General features: G+C 39.6%; 1 protein-coding gene across 12 annotated transcripts in view; it reads left to right on the top strand.

The window, feature by feature from the left end:
* The window catches only part of tenm4 (teneurin transmembrane protein 4), a 262,005-nt gene that overhangs the window by 168,439 nt on the left and 68,248 nt on the right, over positions 1-25,318 (top strand). For 8 of the 12 annotated variants that reach the window (XM_051862025.1, XM_051862022.1, XM_051862031.1 and 5 more), the window contains 7 exons: positions 1,517-1,543; positions 5,433-5,579; positions 8,436-8,652; positions 13,810-13,929; positions 19,211-19,472; positions 22,634-22,901; positions 22,991-23,134. In XM_051862025.1, coding sequence (XP_051717985.1) covers positions 1,517-1,543; positions 5,433-5,579; positions 8,436-8,652; positions 13,810-13,929; positions 19,211-19,472; positions 22,634-22,901; positions 22,991-23,134 — 1,185 coding nt within the window. The remainder of the gene's footprint in view (positions 1-1,516; positions 1,544-5,432; positions 5,580-8,435; positions 8,653-13,809; positions 13,930-19,210; positions 19,473-22,633; positions 22,902-22,990; positions 23,135-25,318) is intronic. The other 4 variants (XM_051862032.1, XM_051862028.1, XM_051862024.1 and 1 more) reach the window with 1 other exon arrangement.

Below are 25,318 nucleotides of genomic sequence, written 5' to 3'. Positions count from 1 at the left end.
TATAAATTTTTATTTTTTAGAAAATTATTCCTCGTCTGGGATCATGTAGAGCCCTTTGAAGCTGCTCTGAAACTGCAATTTGGACCTCCAACCCGTTGATCCCTGTTGAAGTCCACTATATGGAGAAAAATTCTGGAATGTTTTCCTCAAAAACTTTAATTTCTTTTCGACTGAAGAAAGAAAGACATAAACATCTTGACGTGGTGGAGAATAAATAATCAGGAAATTTTAATTCTGAAGTGAACTAATCCTTTAAATCAGAGCAGTGATTGGATGACAAGTGTTGCCCCTAACACCACCCATAACCCTAAAATATGATGGTTGATTGGAATGCTGTTCCAGGGTAAATCACGTTAAGTGTTTAACGTTTGTCTTACATCTCGCCTAAAGAATCTGAATGGGCCAATAAAAAGTCTGTTCTGTGAGACTGCATTTACTAGTGTGTCTCAACATCATCATGTCTTTCTCTGTTCTACGTTTTGTCTCTCATCCTCTCTATTTAATCCAAAAACATCCAAGCCATATCTCCTCTGTTAAAGGAGCCACATAGTCTGATCTGGTATTGTTTTTTATCCAGCTGTAACTTTTGATTTTGTCTCTGAGTTTATCAGTCAGTGACTAGAAAAGAAAAGACTCGACAGTAACAGCTCCTCACAAAACACCAGAGGTGAACAAAGCAAATAAATAAGGATTCTGTTTAGATCTTATGAACTTCCCACTTCCCAGAAATCTTCTAATGCAGGGGCGTTGTTAGTTATTGTTTTTTTGTTTTTGTTTTTTTTTTCCCCTCCCTTCCTAGGGCCAGTACACTAGTATTCTGTCTTTTTAATATATTCTTGATGCATTATTGATGTTCTTCATACATGTACCATAGTGAAACATAGCATCCCAACAGCAGGGACCATACATTCCCATAACACGTGTGCCATTAAAGGTGGTAAGTGTGTAACGGTCCGTGATGTAATGTACAGTTCGACAGATGACGTATTGCTTCTCCACTGCTGGATTGGAGCGTGGCCGTCTCATCAGTGACATGCTCTTTCTTTATAAGCTTTATACATCTTAAACCTTAAAGATGTAATAATTTTATAGAATTAGTAACTTATGAATTTTACTCTGCATCCAATTGGTTATACAAATATTCATACTTCATTATCAACCTCCATCTAAATTGTAAAAAACAAAACAAAAATAGGCATATATACAGGCTGCATAGAAAGTGTTGCCAAAAAACTCTTACTCCTGTAATACAGGAACTGATAAACTGACTTCTCAACATCTCTCTCTTTCTCTACCCTGTCACACCATACCTTTAACTCTCTCCCAGCCTGTGATGTGATGTTTTGCTTGTTGCATGTTATTGTCCTTGCAATAGCTTTTGCAGCCCCTCTGTGTTTCAGTAAACTTAGATGTCTCGAGCAACCAGCCTATGCTTCTAGCTGTCTGTGTCTTGTCATGGAAGCTGCACTGTTCAAAACTTCCCTTATATGTCCTTGTCTTTTATCTCCCCCTAAAGCTCACTATCTGGATAAGGTAGTGAAAGGTATGGCACTCCTCCTGTCCTATCTTTTCTTCCTCTCTCATTTTCTGTCGTCCATCATCTTTCCATCAGCCCATCCTTCAAAAAGCTCATCTCTAGAGTTGCGCTCGTATTTTCATTCAGCCCATGCTTCATGCCTCACCAACACAGTCCTTGTCGAATCATGCTGCTGTTGTACCACCACATCCAATGCGCTGCTTTGCCACCTCGCCACTTAGCAACTTTACGCCCACTGAGTGGGCGACACGGGAGCCGGAGCGTCTCCTTAGCTGCCGTATCCCTGCTGTGGAACTCAGGGGGATGGATGGCCCACAGGATCCAAGGAGGGAGGGCTGGCGGAGGGTCACGGACCTTGCCAACCGGCGCCATGCATAATGGATGTTCAGTGCAGCTGTGCAGCACAGCAGAAGGGGGTTCGGGAGGAGGGGTGGGGGTTCAGAGAGGTGCTGAAGCGGCAGCCTCTCTAATTAAAGCATGCTATGCACCGGTGATGCCAGAGCCCAGAGCTGCCCACACCCCCTACCTGCTCGTTGTCTTTCCCTTTCTTGTCTCTGGTTTTCTTGCTTCGTGAGCCCACCCCTTCCCTCCCTTTCTCCTTGCATAGAGAGGCAGTGCGGCTGCGGGGGTTGCGCAAGGCGGTTTGTGGCCCTCCGGAGCTGTTTCAGCCTGATGCGCGGGTGCGCTCCACAGGGGCCTCTCTCTGAAAGGACTGCCAATTAAGCTGAACTGCTGCCAGCAGAGCACAGATCTTTATTTATTTAGCTCTTTAATAAGCATTCAGAACAGACCATTCAGACGTCTCGCCACTGCGGACTGTGCAGCTGTTTGTCTGTTTGGGTGTTTAAGGAGGAACCTGCTGTCTTCTGGTCAAGCTCACCCCTTTGCTTGTTAACAAAGAATATAACTGTCACTGTCTGCCGTGTAGCACAAAAGATTGTCCTTACACCAAAGTGAGGTCAGCTGAAGACTGTGATTGCAGGTACAACCTTGTACCTACGGAGTTGATAGTAGAGAAAAGACAAGAAATGGGATTCAAAGATCTTGTTCCAGCTGCCATCCTTCTTGACAAAGAGTAGACTGTTTAGTAGTGCTCCACTGGGAATTATCTAGCCTCAAGGATACATTACAGGTGGCTACAAAGTGACACCCTACTGTGCAAAATGGGACACACTACTGTTTCTAGAGATCCGCCTTTCTACAGAGTTTAGCTTCAGCTTGATCCAATAAACCTGTCTGAAACTTATGAGCATCTGTGAAGACCTTGATTAACTAGTTCTGGGGCACGAACCAGCGCAACGTTTTACTACGGTTTCCTGGTTGAACGACATGTTTCCTGGAAACGGTGTGCAACGGGGTTTGAGATACGTTTTCTCTTGTTTGGTGGGTGTGTCAAAAATCTCAGCCCAATCAGCAGCAACATATATATAAACCACGTGGTATTAAAGAGACCGCTCGCACAATGGGTCCAAGTAAAGTCGTTTACAAATGTGTCCACTGCAGCTCGGTATACGCAACAATTTAAGATATTAGAAGACATGTTTGTCTTAAGAGTTTTATAGTAAAAAATATAGCATGTCAATTCTTCAAAAAGAACCCAAAGAATGGCCTTCTCAGCTGCCATAGTTGCAACTCTTGTGTCATCAGAACAGGGTGTTCAACACACCACCGTTTCCGTTTAAAAAAGCGTTTTGCAACGTTTTGTCGGGGCTGAACGCAGCCCTGGTGTTTAACTTGGGTTATAACTAGAGCTGCACGATAAATCGAAATTAACATGAAATCGCTCTTAAACCGATTTAGCTTGGCGCAATTGTGAAATCAGCTTGTCAATAAAGCATGGCTCTGTGATCAGTAGTAAATGCCGCTCCATCTGAAAGCACTGCAAGTTTGAGTCGCTTATAACGTGCATTTGAAAAAGCAACACGCGTCAAACATCTTTCCAAACATGAGAAGCATTTATGAACTTCTTGGCCAACAAAAGACAACATTTAATATGATGTTTTTACTCCAAACTCACTTCATAACATCAGTTGAGTGTTTGAAAATATCCTCCTGTGAGGTGATGTGGTTTCTTACACAGATTAAGTCACACAACATATTATTTCATAGTCTTTATCATTGTATATAATACTATGTCGATTAGCATTGAAGTATAAACAAAGACTTTATATTTAGAAAGACAGTGCACTCATATTATTATGAATGGGAGAAAGTGCAATGGTGGAATAAGTCCCGCCTTCTAAATAAGAGCCAATCACCGATTGGTAAAATCATCGCGTCACTGCAGATGTCGTTAGAAGCTCCGGTTCCTAAAGAAACAGTCAGACGTGCGCATTAGCTTGATTCAGCCTGAAAAATGCCATTTTTTGGCTTTCAGATGGAGCAGCATTTACTACTGATCACAGAGCTGTGCTTCACTGAGAAGCTGTGCATAAAAAAAAAAATGCCAAATCGAGTGTGGTTTAAACTGAACTCTAAAGAAAGGTGGTCCTCCAGGAGCAGGTTTGGACAAGATCATGAGACTGCGAGTTACCAAGATTGCCATTTGTGATACATCGCCCATGAGTACAATGGCTCAATGTATCGGAGCATGTGCTCTAACTAGTATTTCAAAGCTCCATCACTCAGTAAATGAAACTCTGCTGATCTGTGCAGCTATGTTATTATGTGAGTCAACGTTGCAGTCCACTTTCTTGATGGCTTCTCCATTAAGGTGCAGACTTACATGCTACGGCAAGAATCAGCAATTCATTTTTTTTTTCTTGCGTCAGATGGTACTAAATGTGCTACATATATCAGTTATTGAAGCACAGATGTCTTGGAACATTGAGCAAAGCGTCATGATGCACAAAGCCTGGATGAAAACACCACATGCAATTCTGCATTGAGCCATCTTTAGAAATGATCATGGCTTTTAGAGTCATCTCAGATTTCCTTCTTATCAGGCATCCACCACCTTTCTTTCTCTATACAAACTCCCACTCTCACTCTCTCCCTTGCTTTAGTCTCTATGATTTTCGAGCAGTGGCTGTGCTAACTGTCGCTGACAAAATAGGTCAGCTCAGACATCTTGGAGAGCGGCTCTTGGCTTGTGAAAAGCATGTCAGGGTTTTACATTCGATGGTGCAGGGTTTCTCGCCTTTCGTCTGTGTTTTCATCTCAGGAAATAGAATTGGACAGGTAGCTGATAAGTGGCAGGGAGGGGAGGAGGAAACAGATGACAATGACAGACATTTTACGCTGTCGAATGGAGCACACCGTGTCTGTAGGAGCGTGTGCCCACCTGTTCTATCAACATCCTGTCAGAATTAACCTCCCAGTTCAGGCGCAGCCCTGTGAAATCCTATTTTCAGATGTGTCATGACATTCACATTATAGGAATAAAACAGAATGTGGTTCTGTGTTTTACCTGGAGCTTATGGTTTTCGCATTTTAAGATTAGTCTACTATCTAAAGCTAAGGTTGTTAGTGTTATTTCCCAAGGAATACTGTGATTATCCATATCTGGTTGTGATAATGTTTTTTTCTTGGTTAGCTTTTGCTTCTACCTTTATTGTGTCTCATTGTCTTCCTTCTCTTTCCCTCTCTCTTTCTCTTTAAAGCTGAGTTCTGCATCTATTGTACAACACTAATGAGAATGTATTGATCTGGTGGAGCTCTGCAGTATGAGTCTGCCTCTATAGGATATAAGGGCTTAAAAAGGTGCATCAGTTAATCAGCTGAAGTTATCACTGTTATTACTGAAGCACTCTTTTGACCCACAGCCCTTCATTTTAACTTTTTTGTCTTGGATATAATAACTAGGCTTTTGCAACAGTTTGTCTTTTATAGTTCAGTATTTGTTTTGCTGAAAAGTGCCCTCTCTAATGTGTGTGCTTTGCTTTTGTGTGCACAGAGGGCTGTCCTGGTCTGTGCAATGGCAACGGCAGATGCACGCTGGGTAATAATGGCTGGTACTGCGTTTGTCAGCTGGGCTGGCGGGGAGCAGGCTGCGACACTTCAATGGAGACAGCCTGCAGTGACGGCAAGGACAATGACGGAGGTACAACACAAACAACACGCTCCCTTGACATTTATTATGAAGATTTAACATAGTCTTTGCTGGGGTTTTTGCTCTGAAATGTTCAGACTTTCCCTGTCGATACATGGAACTGTGTAGAAGAGTGGGTTGTTTTAGTAAAAATCATAGCTTTCAAGTTCCCCAAGCTAACAGAGAGACATACCAAGTCCACATCACCTAACCTCCATTTCCCAATAAGCATCAGCTTAGAACCGACCTCCTGCCAAGCCTCTAAATCAACGGTAGCCTCGTCCTGTCACGACCGCACTGAGCATAAAACATGTTTGCTCTAAAGAGCACAATCTTCAGGGAGATTACACATCATGCTTCTGCTAAAGTTACCAAACTCTGTTTCATCACTGACAATCATTTGGTGTAGCTACAGGCCTGGTGGTGTTTTTGTTATCATCTTAAATAATCACTTATTAGAGATTGACCTGTAGAATACCAATCAGAAAGAGCTAACACATATGCTAGTAGTAAAGCAGTCAGTTGGCGGTACTATCGTGACGACTGAAACAAGTAGTGATGTTTCCACCAGGAGAGGTGATATTTTTATAATCTGGCCCATCTGGTCAAAGAGCTTCCACAAAGTAGAGAGAGAGAGGAAGAGAGAGAGATATTACAGAATAAGGGATGACCCACTTCAGCACATTAAAGGGTTCCTCTCAGCGTGGCCTGAAGTCCTGAATTATTTCAGCTGAATTACAGGAGGGAGAGGCTGAGCTGCCTGTAGAGGTGTGGAAACTGTTGGAAAGAAAAAAACATGAAGGAAATAAGAAGCAAGACTAGTTCTAACTTACTGCAGTAACAGCTGTAGGGCACAGAAAGCCATCCAACATAGGCAGTTATTTCTTAGAAGTTTTTGAGATCCTGCTAACGGTTTGCCCGTGTTCGTCTTGGGATGATGAAATCTTTTTCCTCTCCTTTAAAGATATCAACCTAGAGGAATGACATTAGCTTGGACAAAATAAGCATGTTGGAAGGCATTTGTGCTGCAGGTTGTGAACATTTCTGGTAACCAGGTCATACCTGATCAAGTTTGGTTTCCGGAACATTCATTGGTGCCCACTGGAGGAAGGTGTCTTGGTTTGTGTCTGATAGGCTAATGAGGCTCTACCCCCTAACCCTACCGTGAGTGAATCTATAAGACTTTAGACTTCAGACAAGATGATCCATCAATGGAAACCAAGTCCACAAGCTGGTAGTCCATCAGATCAACCACCTAAACAAGTTATGTCCTTCTGGGGAAAAAAAATGTGAAACCAGGTACCTATTATGCAAAATTCACTTTTATAGACCTTATGCGCCAGAGAAACAAGTGCGCCGCCATCTTTATAATATTGTCTTTGAACTTCCGTTTTTGTGGTAGCTTTGTATATTTCTATGGCATCGCTATATACAATAATTAGCTGGTGAAGTGGATTTACTTGTTGTAGAGTTAATTAAAGTTATCGTGAGCATTGTAATGTTTAAAGCAGATGTCTTAACAAATGTCAGTAGACCCAGAAGATTTTAAAACGAGCAGTTCATTCATAAATACGTAAGATCGCTGTGGAAATACAAACCGGAAGTCAAAAGACAACGAGCGCAGCGCTGAAAAGGGGCGGAGCTACATAAGGTCTATAAGGTGTTTGAACACAGGTGTGTGTGTCCACAGTGTGTGTAAACAACCAGCCTATAGTGGTAAAAATCCACTTTTTTTTAATAATTCCCATAAATCAGAAGCAGACTCTTCAAATGAGCGGATTCAGATTCTCCCCTACAATGAAGTCATTGTAGGGAGAAGTCTCGCCCACAACCAGTGACGATCTGCCCTATTAGCATAGACACACCCCTGAGTGAGTCCGCCATTTCTGTATCCTCACTGTAGCAGCTGGAGTTTCACATTGTCAGCCCCAAAGGGGCATTAAAAATGTTGTGTTTTGGGATGTACCAATGAACATAAGAGTCTCCATTGACTCCCGACATCTGAGTCACTGAGGACATTGTGGTTAAATTTCATTTTTGATGGAAAATGTCCCAAAGAAAGTCTTGTATGTTTGCGCCAATCATTTTAAACGCTGGATTTTCTCAACGGTTGATTCTGAAAGATGGGTCAATACCAACACTTCAAGCTCAAACTTCATATCCAGAACTGATGCTGCCCTCACATGCTATCGAAATTATCATAAACAAGAGTTTCCTAGTTAAAAATTGCACATGAATGCCCTTTCTGAAATTTTGGGTGCGTGAGATTGTCCTTTCTCAGATTGTACAACCTCCCATTAAAACAGATAGGTGGCACAATTCGATAGCGAAAAATGCTACCTATCAGATTGTGCTACCAGCATCATATTCATGTGGTTTGAGGCTTTATTAACATCCATACCTACCCCTACCCTAAACCTACCCTTAAAACAATGCAAATCTAGTGTTGGTAGCACAATCTGATAAGTACCATTATTTGATATTTGACATAACACCTGTATGCCAGAGCATGAGTTCTTGAAGCCTCGCCCTCTTCTGGAAAGGAGGCTTGGAGCAACAGCTCATTTGCATTAAAAAACAGTGCATTTTTGCTCACACCCAAAAATTGGGAATTTTACCACGTGATAAATGATCTGTGGGGTATTTTCAGCTAAAACTTCACATACACACTCTGGGGACACCAGAGACTTATTTTACATCTTGTAAAAAGAGGCATAATACGTCCTCTTTAAGTGAAGGCAGTTTACAAGCAGAGAAATCAGTTTTCACTCACACCAAAATATGCCATTTTGTGCATAGAATCTGTTTCTGACACTACATTACCGTTATTGAAGATTAAACCTCTCCACCCTGTCCTCTCTCTATCAGATGGTTTGATAGACTGCATGGACCCGGACTGCTGTTTACAGGCGTCGTGTCACACTACCTCTCTGTGTGTGGGCTCTCCTGATCCACTGGATATCATCCAGGAAACCCAGATCTCATCCAGTCTGAGCACCCTGCAGTCCTTCTACCAGCGTGTGCGCTTCCTGGTGGGCCGGGACAGCACCCATGTCATCCCTGGCACCAACCCCTTCGATGGCATGTAAGTGTTTCAGTAGTAATGTTCACAATTTTTCTTGCAATTTAAGTTCTCTTTTCCATACTTATCCCAAATCTCAATCCACTGTAGTGGTAATATTTAGATCAATCAGTAACTATAAGCAGATGCTGTCAATCCATCTACAGCTCTTGTTCCTGTAAACAAACAGGGCATGGGGCTCATCCCAAGGTGCCCCAAAGATGTTTCATATGAGAGAACAGTGCTGTCACTGTGTTCTCCCATGTGACTTCTCATCTTTTGCCTCCATTTTGTGGCGTTCCCTTTTTATCTGTAAACAATACCTAGAGTGAATGCCACTTTTGCATTTGCATCCCACTCATGCACTGGTCTCGTTCCTCTATCTCTCTTCCTGTTCTCAATTGAATTGAGCAGAAAAGATGCTACTAGAGACTTGGGAAAAAGTTGTGCTCCTTTGAAATGTCGTAGAGTATCCCCGCATTTCCTTTCATGAAAGCGTATCTGACATTTCAAAGGCAAAAAAAGAAAACGTAACAAGCAAATGAGCATCTTTTCGTGCTCTCCATGGAGAATGTCTCTAATGGTGTCGCCCAGGGTGCGTCAACGTTTTGATTCTTATCTCCATAAGGCATAATCTGCCAAAGAGGTCTTCAATTCAGAGCTTTCTGTTTTTAGGCCTTGTCTTGCTTTGTTTCTTTGGAAACTCAAGTGGAAATTTCTTGTTTAGAGGGGTTTTGGATCAGTGAGCAGTACTTTCCTGAACTATAGTGAGCAGGGTATTGTTTTTGCATCTCTTAAATGGCCATTTCCCACAGTTCAGCTCAGACTCTGGACAGAATGGCCTTTTGCTTTGCGTGACTGAGCCTCTGGCAAGTACGAACTCCCTTTGTCTAATCTGCGCTATCCTAATGAGACTCTGATCACTTCAAAGCTGTCCAGTGCTCTCCTTCATGCACTCATTTCCCCAGTCCTATCTGCCAGACGTTCTTCTGTTGCATAAATCACGCTGCCCTCAATCAACTTGTGTCAGAGTGTCCAATGCGCACAACCTCATGCAAAGATGAAACATTGGACTTTGTTTGATATTGCCTTTTGTGGACATGTCAGACGGTATTCATGAAATGCTCTTGTAATACCGCGTGACATTTTCCCAAGGTGACATTTTTGCAAAGCTCGGTAGGGAGTCTCCCGATACCCTCTTCATTATTTCGAGATGAGGGTCTCGGCCTACCCTTCGTCACCATCATCTCTCAAGAAAAAAAAAAGAGGCATAAATAAATAAAAGCTTTAGAAGTCGGCCACCAGCCGCAAGATCGCAGACCTCGATTCACCTAAAAATATCAGCGCTGATATATTATTTATTACTTCTTCGTTCCTCCGCCTACTGACAGATATGAGAGAGGCTGACAGCAGCCCAGATGGACCTTTTAGACACAGCCGCAGTCGGTCTAAAAGAGCCCCTTGCCATCACCTGATCAGGCCTTTTATTGATTCCACAACCACCTCTGCATGCTAGGAGACATGTCAGAAATGCACATCTGACGTGTCCGACCACAAGAAAGCAACATCGACGGGAATGATCAGTCATCTATCATCCCAAGACTCACCTTTCTGAAACTTTCCGAATGTTTTTCCGATATTTTTTTTATCCTTTACAGCATGTGCTCTGTTTATCTGAACACCGTGGATCCCACAAAAGAATAAATGTGCTTGGCTGGAGATGCACTTGGGTCAAGTTGTTTGCTTGCTGCATCTGAGTGTACTTAGCCCCTTTTACCATCATGTGGAGATGGCGGAGAGGGCGGCCTGAGGTGGCCCATTATTTCTCTCCATTTAGCCTATTTAGAACACGTTGCAGTTTCTGAGAAAGAGTAGAATACTGCTGTACACGGATGTAATTTAAGAGAGGGAGCATGATTCTATTTAGCACCTCTTATGAAGTTTTTAAGTAATTAAAGTGAAAGTGACACGTGAAGGCCATGTGATGCGTAAACACACACTGCAAACCGTGGTACACACACGGAGCAGTAGGCAGCTATTATGCTGTGGTGCCCCGGGAGTGAGTGGGGGTTAGGTGCCTTGCTCAAGTCATTTCCTGCCGGTGCTGGAATCAAACCAGCAACCTTTGTGTTACCAGTCAGACTCGGTAACCATTACGGGGCAGTCGGCATGAGGTGCTCGCTAAGGCCTCATGCCATGTTTGTTTACTGCTGTAGGTGGATTGATAGCACTTGGTACCAGTGATGCTAAATTGTGCTTTTGGGTTGTTGCTAATGCTAATGCTGTAGCAATGCCCTGACAATGACCATAGTGGCTAGTTTTACACATGCAAATCTAATAGTTAGCATTACAGTGGTAAAGAAGCTTTTATTGTTATTTAATAAAAGGGGCTTGTAAACATTAATTTAGCCCATTAACCGTTTAGCCTTTTTAGCCTTTGCCAAACACTGGTATTCAGACTGCTCTAAAAAAAAAAAAAAAAAGGTTCGTAGCGCTCCCAGAAGCTGCCTTTCAGGGCAGCTTAGCATGCTTTCTTTCATTGTTATTTAAGATGTCTTTTCTAATATCAAGTCAGACGTGGCCTACAATTTGCTTCTATGCTCTGAAATTACACGGTTGTCAACACAGTGCTGATGGCCTACACAAGGTGATATGTCTGTTGTTTATAAACCTACTTGCACGTTTCTCTGCCATTCCAATCTTGTTTGAGATCGGGGTTTGCTGAATAAATTAACTTTAGACTTTTTTTTTTTTTTTGTCTAGACCTCTTCCCTGTTCCTTCTTTCTCCTTTATCTTCTTCAGATCCGTTTAATGTCAATATTTAAATCATTTGTCGTGGAGTTGTTGAATCAGCTCAGCATATTTCGCCGTGGCTCAGAGCCGACAGTTCCACTCAGTGCTCTCTGTGAAAACTTGCGTCGCTGCCCCTTCTGAATGAGAACACTCTAAATCAAACTGTCACCTCGAGCAATGTTGTATATAGACAAAAGCTTTACACATTATATCTCTCTCTCTTTCTCTTTTTCTGCCTCTCCACCCTTTTATTTAGTGATCTTTCTTTGTCACTCCCTCTCTCTCTTTTCTATTCTACTTGAGTTCACTCGCAGTCTGATAATAGACATTGCGGCGGGGCTGTGCACTTGTGCGCTATCTCTGCTAGCTTTGTTTACAGGGACGCAGAGCTGAGCCAAGGACTGCTCAAGGTGAGAGGCTGCTTAAATTAGCATAAAGTTAGCCTCCCTGGGACAGGGATATTGTTGGGTCTGTGATCTTGCCTGCAGTAAGGACAGGAAGGGGCCTGCCTCTTACACACCATGTTAATTGTTCCGCTACCTGGCACATGTTTAATACCTAATACCTTTGTAGAAACTGCCCCGATGTGTAATTTTGTTTTCTGAAGTGCCTTTTTCTTCAACTTAGCAGATATGTGTACTTTTTTTTTTAGATGTTAAAATACTTTAATATCATACTTTAATCTACATTTCGAGCGGAATTTCAACAATTTGCCAGTTATTTAAAGAGGTCATTAACTGCCTTTTTTTATTTTATAATGTTTCCTGGGGTGCACTTATACTGTTAGTATGATTTTTACATAAAAAATTGTCATAAATTAGAAATAAAAGGCATTTTCCCTACCCTAATTTTAGCCCTCTGATTTGAACGCTCTGTTTTAAGGGGCGTGTCTGCTGTGAGACTTCAGTGTGAACGCCCACTGCTGTGATTGGCTAACATCTTTCATTTTTACTAGTACAGCTCTCAAGGTTAACTAATCGTGAAGAGTGTTGCATTACATTTAGATCTATGACGTTATATTTAGATCGTAGCATGAAAGGTTGCAGTGATGAGCATGTAGCCGATCATAGCGCATGAAAGCAGTGATCTCATCATTGCAACTCAATTTCTGCACACTAATGTATGCTTTCATCATGACTAACAGTGCAAACTCGATGTAACCAAGACATTTGTTTTGGCGTGAGTCAAACTTGCGCTGTTTGATTGACAGTTCCAGCGACTGTAAAGGGAGTGTTTTTTGATCGCTTTCTATATATAATTTAATCACCGTTTAAATAACAGATTATTTTCATCCTACTAAGAGAAACAACATGAAGTTGACCGTTTAGTCGCTGGTTTGATTTGCTGACACATAGACAAAGAACATCTGACTGTACATGAAACATTACATATCAGATCAGGCATTAGAATGAACAGTTACTTACATGTTGTTGCATTACTGTCGAGTTACTGTCGACATTCACATTGCTGAAAATAAATGACCAAATTCCTAGCATTAGGATCCTTTGAAAGGTAATGTTATTTTTAGTCCTGTATCAGTTTTCTCTCCTCTCTCTCTCTTTCAAACATGCCAGTGGGCGGGGCTAACGTTGCAGTGATGAAGTAGGCGTTGATTTCTTCTGCAGAGGCGGCGTTTCACCTATAGGCACATTCCAGGACGAGTCGTTCGCTGGGCCGGGTGTCAATAAAAGCTTTCATTGGACTAACAAGGAAGTTTTCAGTTCTGAAACTTACAGGATATTCTTATAGTACGATGACCTCTTATATATCAAAAGCTGAAGAAAAAGTTGATTTCTCAATTCATGACCTTTTTAATCAAATTAATTGCATGTATCAATAAAAGAAATGATTCAGTTATAATAATGGCAGACAAAATTAATGAATAGACATATTTATAGGTAATATTTTTTAATATATTCTATTTTTGCAGTTTTTTTTTTTGTTCTTCATAATCTCCAGCTTGAACAGCATGAATCCTGATTAAAAATCTCTAACGCTATGAGTCATAAGTCGTGTCTAGCAGGGAGTTGTTTTGTACTTGTTCGGGATTTTAAGAAACTGTGTTTGACTTTTTCATATCGATCAGTAAGTCGGAGCTCCTGAGGCAGACAGATAACATCAGATAAAGGCAGTTTCAAGCCCAGATATCTGCTGTGACTGAAAGCACTCATACCTCTGCATTGTTCTCTCAAACAGCAGGAATGACACAAACACTATCCCATTTTTTTTGTCTGTTATCTTTTGCTTCTCAGACAGGAAACCCCGCTGAGGTTTCCTCAGAGCTGTGGAATTCATTTAATTTATTATATGTGTTTACAAATAGCGACTGATGCTTTTCTACACTGTAACACAACACTATGATTTTCCCCTTTTTTTTAACCCCGCAGTCATGCCTGTGTTATCCGGGGACAAGTGGTGACTTCAGATGGGACTCCGCTGGTCGGTGTAAATATCAGCTTCATTAACAAACCAGCGTATGGGTATACCATCACCAGACAGGACGGCAGGTAAGTTGTGGCATGGGATGAAATGGTATTTAAAGATGTGAGTTAGCAATTAAAATGATATATATTTAAATTCAAATTGGATTTATGTCACCATCATTATACACGCACCTTTAGCCCACATCTGTGCTCTCTACTGCTTTCTGTATGACAGAATGTTGTGTAATGTGCTGGAGATTTTATCCCCAGCACACCATTGCGCATTTTGCCTGTTTGCTTGGATGGTGCTTTTTGTAGCCATAAACAATCTTCCATCTCCCTCGCTCTCTTTTTTTTTTCCCCCTCTCTTTGCTCGTAAACACATGGTCTCCCTCCCACAACAGCCCATCAAGCCCTGCAAGAACAGACTCAGTATGGCATGAAATCACCACTGCACCTGTTTGCTTGCTCAAAATGGGAAAGCTGTCTTAAATGATTTTGTTTGATTGTGTTTTGTACTATCCTGGTGCCTTTGCTTTTTAAATTACTTCTTTCTTCACCTCCAAAGAGGTCCCTCTGCTTCTCTGCCAACCGCTAGAGTCGGATTGACCAAGTAGCATGCAGTGGAAATTCATGTAATACAAAATTCAGCCTAAAGTCAGACTCTGAAAATCCTAAAAGCCATTCATTATACATCTGCCTTGATGTATTGAGAGTCGCTTACGCAACCCTGTTTCCCTGAAGGAGAGAGCAGAATACTGTGTCACGTCATCAGGAACCACTGAGCTATAGGCGATAGACTTAAAAGATGTCATGTGATTATTATGTAGTGGAAGTGGCACTGGTGTAGTGCGAGATTCAGTCCCCCTTTGAACCCAAAATGGGAGTTGTTTGTAAAGCCTGTTCAAAAATGACGCATTATTGCATTACTGTGTTCTAAATAATCAAAATGGTTTTGGGGAGATTTCCAGCAAAAAATGTTCTAAGAATGTTTTGCTAAAATGTTCAAAACATGCAGTTTTTTTTTTAATCATTATGGAAATGTTACTTTTGAATTGTTTTTTGAAACAAGTAGTAAGTACTAACATTAAAAAAAAAAAAAAAAAAAAAAAAATACATTTAAAAAACGAACATCCAACTAAAACAATTCAGAAAACCCTTCCATGAACAATGTATAAATAACGTTTTTGTGCATTTTGAGAATATTATTAAAGACCAGATAACATTCTATACTTACATTTATTCATTTAGCAGACACTTTTCTTAAGCGACTTACAAATGTGACCCTGGACCACAAAACCAATCATAGGTCGCACGGGTATATTTGTAACAATAGCCAACAATACATTGTAATGGTCAAAATTAACGATTTTTCTTTTATGCCAAAAATCATTAGGATATTAACTAAAGATCATGTTCTATGAAGATATTTTGTAAATTTTCTACCGTAAATATATATAAAAAAAATATTTTTGTGAGTGGATATGCATTGCTAAGTTCTTAATCTGGACAACTTTAAAGGCGATTTTCTCAATATTTTGATTTTTTTTTTTTTTTTTTTTACCCTCAGATTCCAGATATTCAAATAGTTGTATTAGTTGTATCTCGGCTAAATATTGTCCTATCATTTGTCCAGGGTCACAAATGAGGAATACAACAACCGATTCATCTTAAAAGAGCAATAAACATGAAAATTGCTAGTAAGACAAAGCTTCAATTTAGAATAGTACAAGCCAGAACATTTGAGAGAACCTTGCCAGAACAGTAGACACAATGGCAACAATTTGCAATAAGGTTTCATTTGTTAAAATTAGTTAACTACATCAGTTAACATGAACTAACAATAACAAATGTTTCTAAACCATTTATAAATGTATTAATGTTAATCTCAACATTTACTTATACATGATTAAAATCAAAACCTGAACTAACATGAACTAACAATGAACAGCTGTATTTTGATTAATGTTAGCAAAGATTCATCAAGTACTGTAATGAATGTATTGCATTTACTAACCTTAACATTATTGTAAAATGTTACTGACAAAATTCTGAGAACATTCCCTGTTAGCCTGGTTAGGTAGCTACTAGGGGTGTAACGGTACACAAAACTCACAGTTCGGTACGTACCTCGGTTTTGAAGTCACGGTTCGGTACGGGTTCGGTACAGCAGGTGGGGAGAAAACTAAACATAAAATTGCTTTTTTATTATTATTAAACAGTGGTTTGCTGTATAAATTGTGTTTTTGTCTTTAAATTATTTTAAATTAAATTATAACTAAAAGTTTCTTTAGCATAAAAAAATTATCTTTGCTGATGCTATAAACTATGTAGGGAGCCCTTACTTGAACATATATATTACAGGTTTTAATATTGCAGGTTAACAACTGAGCCCAAACTATTAGCCTAAATTCAATCTCTATTTATTTTTAGATATAATAATCAACACTCAAATAACAAATTCTATGCAAATATGTAAGCTTGCACAATAGGCAATTTTTGCATTAACTTCTAAATCTAATTATAAAATTAAGTTTTACTCCAATCCGTTGCTGAAATATAATCATTTATACACAGTGGCTGTCATTTTCATGACTGATTTATTTAAACATACATTAAATAATCAAGACATCACTAACAGGTTAAGTAAAATATAATGAATAAATAGGCTGATACAATGCATAGGCTATATTAAGCGAAAGAGTTCATTTCTCTGGCAAACTAACAAGCTGTGCACGCTGAATGGCTTTTCTGAGGTAAATGCTACATGACATATTGTTTACAAGCTTTTATTGACGTCTTTCCACCGTTGAAACACCGAATAAACAATAACAGGAGATATACGTTTCAGTAAGTTGTACTGTATCTTTCAACATACCTTCAGATGTTCATTTAAGTTTATTCTGTAACTAGTGAGGAAGAGATGATCGCGTTCACTCACTCTCCGAGCTGTACAGGCTACAAATAATAATTGGTACAAATTAATAGTAGTAGTGAAGTAACTTGCATAATGTTAGGCTAAGTGGTCAGCTAGTTAACTGTATGCTAAGGTAGCAGGCCAAATGTTAATAGTATGCTAAGCTAATAGGTTGATCAGTTAACAGGATGCTAAGCTTTTGGGCTAATCAGTGATATGCAAAGGTAGGAGGCTAATTGGTTAGCACGTAAGCTAACTGAATAAACCTAGAGATTAAAAAAAAAAAAGTTTAATTTGACCATGTATTTCTTTGGTTATATAATGTGAATTATTTTTTTTTTTAATGTTAATACATGTATGTCCTGTCTATATGAATAAATAACTGAAGTGAATCTCCACGGTATAAATTAACCATGGTTTTATTATTGTAAAAGTGTAGTAACCATGTTTTTTTGGCAGATTGATTGTCATTTTTGTATAACCACAGTTTTACTATAAATACCATGGTTAAACTATGGTTAATTTTGGTTACCATGGTTTAACTATGTTAAACATGTTTTTTTGGTTTTATTTGTTGTATTTTTCATTTTCATAAGGATATTTCTGTTCGGTGTTTCTGTTTCGCTATAAAACACAGTTGTCATTCTCATTTATAACAAATTTGTGTGTGAATGTAACTCTATTTAGCACCCAGGACTCACAACTATTCTGCTGCTGTATGAACATAGCCTCAGTTCAGTTCAGAGGACTAAAAGTGTGTTTGGGGTCTAACCCATCGATCTGGCTAACCCCTTTGGGTTAACGCTGCGTCCCCTCAAAGTGTGCACTGAAAGGCTGAATGCACTAATAAAGTGTGTCACCCATGCCTGAGGTGCTTGTGTGATTGATAACAGGCCTGTGAATCGCTCATCGATTGGCATGGCAGCCTCTAGGGCTGTGTGCGTGTGCCCTGTTTATGGCTATATATGTGTGTGCGCGTCTCTCAGCACATGTGACTAGCCAGCTAGCTTTTACTGCAGATTAGCGTCAGCTCTACGGCTGCATATAAACGCACACACGCTCTCTCGCAGACACTTCCCAACAAGCACACTCTGTTCAAACTCCCACAGCGCACAGACAAATGCTCACATTTTAGCAAGGGCACGACAACAAGGGCAAAGCAGACCTTTGTTTATCAGCCGTGCCAATGAAAGCTCTGTGAATGGCCCGTTGGGATATGTAGTTGAATTAATGTTCAAGCAGCGTGAGGTGTGACTACAGATGCACACCGCATCTATGCCAACCTCGAGAACAAAGACTCTGAGTACAGCGCGTTCTGTGGGTCCACATATCGCGTATTGCTAATCGTCTGTTTGCGTTGTAGGCGTATTAGGCACTGAAGTGCATTTGTGCTTTCATGTCTACCGGAGTGTGTTGTAAAGGTGTGTCTCCTCATGACGATACACAAAAAAGAAGATAAGAGTAGCATTCTGGATTTGTACACAATCAGTCATCTGGCAAGCCGCATACACGATAGCCTGCATATAGCGTCCTGTTTCATTTCTGGTTAGCGGTGTCAACAACAGAGCTCTCTGATCAGAGCGACTCTATATGCAGAGCGTGTGCTGCCATTGTAGGGTTGTTGTAAAGTTATGTTAGCGCAGACAGCTCAGATCAATAATACTTTACCCTTCCCTTAAATGTCATTTCCCCTCTCACCTCCTTTATCAAAGCGCACCGTTCCACCACACAACAAAGACACTCGCCGGCGTACCGGCAGCAAGGAATCTTGCCAGTTCATTTCTCAAAAGAGAATAACGACACCACCCATTCATGCTGATTTTATTAATGCAAATTCAAAAGCACAGTGTATTAGACCGAGCCAATAGTTCATTGTATTCCAGTCACATTGTGTAGCTGCCAGATAAAAACCATCCCAACTAACTGAAGCCGAGTCTTTTTCAATTGAATCCTGTCATTTAGAGAAACATAATGAATTACAACCTTTATTAAGTCTGGTTTTGATGGCAGTGCTGAGAAATGGTGAATAATGTTGATTAAAATGTTAGTAAATGGTATTATGAGATAATGAAATGCCATTGTAATTTCACTGAATAGGAAATCAAAACGCCATTTTCAAGGCAGTGACAAGGCATAGCAAATAACTGTACTTAATGCATCAGATCCACTCTATTAAATCTGGATTCGTTTATAAATGGATTCATTCAACAGATAAGTAGTTGTAGAGAATTACGATGTGAACATGATTTCCGCCCAAGTCCCATCCCGATTCTTTTCTACCGGCTGTGGGGTGAAGACGACATCTCCCATGATTCTGCGCTAAATCTTGGCGTCATCAAGCTACGCCTTTGTTTTGAAAAAATTTACATAGGGTGCCTTTAATGAAAATGAATGGGTTTATCTCATTAGATTTTTCGTGTCTAACCGAACATGTCCTCTCCATTTCAGCTTCGACCTGGTGAGTAACGGGGGCGTGGCCATAGCGTTGAGGTTTGAGCGCGCTCCGTTCATCACTCAGGAGCACACCTTGTGGCTGCCATGGGGACGTTTCTTCGTCATGGACACCATTGTAATGCGACACGAGGTCAATGACATCCCCAGCTGCGACCTGAGCAGCTTCACTCGTCCCATGCCCATCGTCCTGCCTGCCCCGCTGACGGCGTTCGCCGGGACCTGCAACGAGAGGGGCGCTGTCGTTCCAGAGATTCAGGTGATGAAAACAGATCACTACCAGCTACAGCGAGGAAGTAAAAAAAAAAATTTAAAAATGTGTACGATTTATCTGTTAATGTAACCAAAACTATGTTACCAAAACTAACATAATATTAACAAAACATGTTGCACGAATATTATAATTGTAAGTTTAACCAATCAAATCCCAGTTATTTCCCTCTAAGGCCCCGTTTACACTAGTGCGTTTTCGTTTTAAAACGCATAGGTTTTGCTACAGTTACGCCTGTTGTTTACACTACTCCAGCATTTTCGAACCTCAATAACAGAGACTTTCGAAAACTCTGCAGACCCCGTTTTAGTTTGAAAACGCCGGGGTTGCATTTCAGTATAAACGGACCAAAACAGAGACTTTTGAAAACGATGGCGTGGCTGTCGATGTATGCGCATGCCCAGTGTGCTTAAACGGTCATGTGACATGCGTTTTCGGCCGCTTAGTGTAGACGGAGATCGTTTTCGTTTTAAAACGCCGTTTTAAAACTAAAACGCACTAGTGTAAATGGGGCCTAAATATTATTTCACTGGGGAAAAAAAAAACATTATATTACGAAGGTAAAGTTTGCATGAAATGAAAATTCACCTAATCTATTTTTTTAAATACATATTATTGGTCTTATTGTGAATGATTTATTCATGCATATATTTATTATATATAAAAATCTTCTATTGAAATGGCAGACTTCTCTCTAATGACATATGCTGGACTTCTCCAATCATTTATTCCATTTAAACTCCGCCCCTTTCTTACAATTGACAATTGACTTTTTTTTTTTTTTTTTTTGATAATCCCAATTTACTCATGGAAGAATATATCTTTGCTGCTTCAGTGGTATCATGTCTGAGATGCATTGTGAATGTTGTTTTGTGTTGTATTTAAAGGCTGTTTTTTTTTTTTGGGTTGGTTTTTTCACAATATTTTTGTTTTTGTTCATTTTAACTTTTAAGTCTAATGTTTTTAAACAGTCTTATTCTTGTTTAGTCTGACACTTGCAGACAGTTCAAAAGTTTACTGCTGTCTCAGACAGATTAAAAAAAAAAAAAAAAAAAAAAAACGTGGTAATTTGCCACAATTGATTCCAGAGTAGTGCTGGTTCGTAATGATGTTCTGATAGACAGCAGGGGCAGATATTGGGAAATGTACATCAGAAGGGAGTGGAGGATGTTCTGTCTCGGGTGGCAGTCCTGTGATTTTATCTCCTGTGTGTAATTGGGCAGAGATACACAGTCCAATTTACTACGCCAGACATTTTCTGAAGAACGATAATTACATTTAGACGAAAGCAGCATGGAAGCTTTTTGAGTCTGACTCCTGAAGGAGCTTTGCAGTCGGTTTATGGAAAAAAATAGCTGTGTTTTGGTCTTGAGTGACAGGTTTTTTGTGTGTGAGTATGTGTATGTTAGTTTCGTTGTGTATATATGTATATATATTTCAATATGCACATTTTTGTGTGTTTTGTGTTTTGTTACTTGTATCTGTGTGCCACTTTCCTAATTATTTTGTCTTCTTCTTTGGTTAACAAGATAAATGAGTCAGCCTTACATGCATTGTGCTGTCTGGGCTATTAATATCGGCACAAATCTGTCCCATCCCAAATCTTGAGGCGGGTTATTCACACAAACACACACTTACTACTGTACATATGCATCTACACACACCCACACACAGAGTTATCACAGGTTTACAAACAGAAACGTCTACGGAGGAGCTTTTCTTATCAGTGTTTATTGACTCAGTAGCGATCGGCTGTGTTTATTGGTCAGCTCTGTTCCTGACTGTGATAAAGGAGCGATACACTGAGAGTTACTAAGATCTCTGCAGTGAGCAATGAGAAACCTCTGACTTCCTGTGAGGAAACGAAGGTGTTGTTAATGATGCCCGTGTGACCTAGACGTATGCATTGCTTTACACTGAGTCATTTTTTCACTCGGAGTAATTTGAAGGTTTCTGGGCCATATTTAACCCCAAAATCAAAAGGAAAAAAAAGAAATTATATTTTGTGAATTGTATTAGAAAACTAGCTTATTTCAGGTCTAATAATATTATTTGCCGATATTATTTAGCAATATTGTGACAATTATGTCCTGCCAAATCAGCTTTACTGCATTAAATGAATCAAAAGTGACAGTAAAAACATTTTTAATGTTACAAAAGATTTCAGTTTTTAAATAAATGCTGTTCTTTTAAACTTTCTATTCATCAAAGAATCTTATCATGGTTTCTACAAAAATATGAAAAGCAGCACAGCTGTTTTCAACATTGATAATAAGAAATTTTAATAACACTTTACAATGAGGTTTCATTAGTTAACATGAACTAAGAATTAACAATATGTCTACAGCATTTATCAATCTTAGTTAATGTAAATTTCAACATTTATTAATACATTATTACAATCAAAAGCTGTATTAACATTAATTAATGCACTGTGAACTAACATGAACAATGAACGACAGTATTTTTATACTGTCTAAACTAACATTAACAAATACAGTAACAAATGTATTGCTCAATGTTAGTTCATGTTAGTTAATGTTAACAAATGAGACCTTATTGTAAAGTGTTACCAAAATGTTTGAGCAGCAAATCAGCATATGAAAATGATTTCTGAAGGATCATGTGACACTGAAGATTGGAGTAATAATGCTGAAAATTCAGCTTTGAATCAGAGGAATAAATTACATTTCATATTCAAATAGAAAACAGTTATTTTAAATTGTAATAATATTTCACAATTTTTCTGTTTTTACTGTATTTTTTGGTCAAATAAATGCAGCCCTGGTGAGCAAAAGAGACTTTCAAAGGCATAAAAAATCTTCTCAACCCCAAACTTTTGACTGGTAGTGTACTGTATATTTAACTTGTTTTTTGTTTTGTTTTTTAAATATAATAGCTTTTTTCATTCTTTTTGAGGTATAATATGGCCTAGATTCACCCAATAATTAGTTTTTTGTTGTTGTTGCACTGTATAATAAAATGTCTGCTGTGAAGAAATTAATTCATTCTCATTTGCGTATATACTGGAGATGTTAAATAATGCAAACACTTCTCAGCAGGGTGCATCTCCCACAAAATTAGAAGATTTGTTACTGTTAGTTCTGTTTTGTTTTAACTAATATCAACATTATCACCTCTCTCCCCAGACCCTCCAAGAGGAAGTGCAGATCCCAGGTACAGACGTGCGTTTGGGCTACCTGAGCAGCCGGACGTCGGGGTATAAGTCCCTCCTTCGTATCACCCTGACCCACTCCACCATCCCGTTCAGCCTGATGAAGGTGCACCTCATGGTGGCCGTCGAGGGAAGGCTCTTCAGGAAGTGGTTCTCAGCTGCACCCAACCTCTCTTATGACTTTGTCTGGGACAAAGCAGACGTCTACAGCCAGAAAGTTTATGGGCTGTCTGAGGCTTTCGGTAAGTGGGGAATGAAGTTGTTAGTGTCTAATTTCTCAAGGCTGTTGTCAGTCTCAAGTTCAAACGTGTTTTATCTTCACTCCTGCTAGTATCCGTGGGTTTTGAGTACGAATCCTGCCCGGATCTGATCCTCTGGGAGAAGCGGACAGCCGTCCTCCAGGGATACGAGACCACTGCGTCCAACCTTGGCGGCTGGAGCGTGGACAAACATCACGCGCTGAACATCCAAAGTGGTGAGTTAGTACACACTGAAAGATGCTCACAAAAATACAGTTGCTTATTAATTAGATCTGATGAGTTTTTTTTGTTTTTTTTTTCCATTCTGGAAATTAAATAGCTTCTGGTATTAGGAAGCATTTTTGTCTATCCAATCACAAGTGGATGATACTAAATACAGGTGTAAATGGGGTGTAAAACGTTTTGAGCTTGTCCACTTTTGACCACTTCCAGAGGTAGTCGAAAACGCATTCAACCGGATTGCTTTCATAGTGTAAACGCTCATGTGGTCAAATGTGTTTGAACAGCCACAAAAGACCTCCTTGTCTCCGCTACTGACCTAATACGTCAACATTATGGGAATCGCTCTAGCCAGACGGGGTTTAAACTTTGTCGGCTGAAGACCCAAGTTTGGTTCGAAGATGAAAAATGTATCAAGCATAATGTTCTCACCATTCCTGATTTCTAACACACACTCTTGCTGCTATCAGAGCAGAAACGAAAGCTGATGCTCTCTGTGTGTTTTTTTTCCATCGTCTCCAGTTGCGTTCATATGCAAATTGCTTGAGTTTATTTCGTCCAATAGATCAAAAGATCTGAAAAAACCCATACATTTCCCTCGCCTCAAAGAAATCAGGTCAGAAGTGGTCAAAAGTGGACAAAAGAGACGAATTAAAACAACAGGTGTAAACGGGAATGTGTCTCTCTCATCTACTTGTTATCCAATCGACCTAAACGCCAATAATACCAAGGTGTAAACAGGGCCTTTGACTGGGATGATAAGTTATAACATTCATTTATACAGTATAGCGCTTTATACAATACAGATTGAATAAACATGAAAATAACAGTGTTAATGTACAATTCGTCAATTATTAAACAAATTCAATTTTAGCTGTACAGCAGCTCTACAGAAGACACTAATGTCATTATTCAGCTCAGTTTAGTTCAGTGTTGTTTCAGTTCAGTTCAATAACTGTCAATGTTGCACTGTTCATCAATTATAAAACAAGTTCAATTCAGCTATAAGCAGCTCTGCAGACTGCAGTTGTGTCATTATCCAGTTCAGTTCGGTTCAAATGTTGTTCTCATCCAATAGTGTCAGTGCAGTTAAAACGATAATATCACTGAATATTAATTGTGTTTCAAACCACAGTTCAGCAAGCCAAAGCTGTTATTTCTATGACAGGACCTTATTGGAGTTGATCAATTTTCCTACTGCTGCTGAATTGTCTCTGAAATCAGTGATTGCATAAACTGCTCCATTCGGTTCCTGTCAAGTTTTCTTTTGCCATCGCACAGACGCACTTATCTCAGTAAATGAGGCGTACTTGTAGCTCAAGTGTTAGGAACGCAGGTGGCAGCTTGGACTGTCACTAAAACCCAGCGCTGTCGACATGGGCACTTCCGGTAAAATTTGCTCAAATTCTGTGTCAACTCTCTCTTCTCTTTTCCCAAGAGACATTTACAATGAAGCTTCTTTTAATGTCATCTGTTTAATTGCCTCTCCTTGGCTCCACACTTATGCAGTAATAGTTTTCGTTTGTAGACCTGAAAGAAACTTCATTGAACTCATGTAAAATGACTTGCTGCCAAAAAGTTTTGCCCGTTTCAGTGTAAAACTAAAAGAAAATGAATCACACACATGCAAAATTGCAAAGTTTACGCTCAAACAACTGAATGAAACATGAGCAAAATTAACTGAATGTTTGTTTTTTTGCTCTAAAACTATTCACACCAAACATGCTACAAATATTCATCTAGGTTTGCAACAAAAGTTTGGACATCTTAGAGAAAGTTAATCACACTCAAGAGAAATGAATTGCTGCCCAAAACCAACCAACAAATTTTTGACAGGCTCAGCAAAAAATTTTAAAACTGAAAGTAAACAAATCAAACTCGAGAATTTTCAAAACTCAAGCGAAATTACGTTTTTGTTTGTACACCTGAAAGTTACCACACAATACAAATATTAAAGCCAAAAAATATGTATCAATGCAACTTTCATGAAGTAAAATCACTAAAACCCTTCCTTCCGCCGGGAAAAAATAGTCCCTGACCGTAAACAGCAACTGAAGTTACATTATTACGCCATTAGATGGCGACAAAGACTGTCTTTATAAGTGAGTCACTCAGTAGCGAAGACTTTTATATTGAAAAGACTGAACTGTTGTGAACACAGAACAAGACTCAACTGACAA

The sequence above is a fragment of the Ctenopharyngodon idella genome, chromosome 15, assembly GCF_019924925.1.
Source record: "Ctenopharyngodon idella isolate HZGC_01 chromosome 15, HZGC01, whole genome shotgun sequence".
NCBI classification, from domain to species: domain Eukaryota; kingdom Metazoa; phylum Chordata; class Actinopteri; order Cypriniformes; family Xenocyprididae; genus Ctenopharyngodon; species Ctenopharyngodon idella.
Note: the sequence above shows the minus strand (reverse complement) of the source record. Positions and strands in the feature narration are given on the sequence as shown.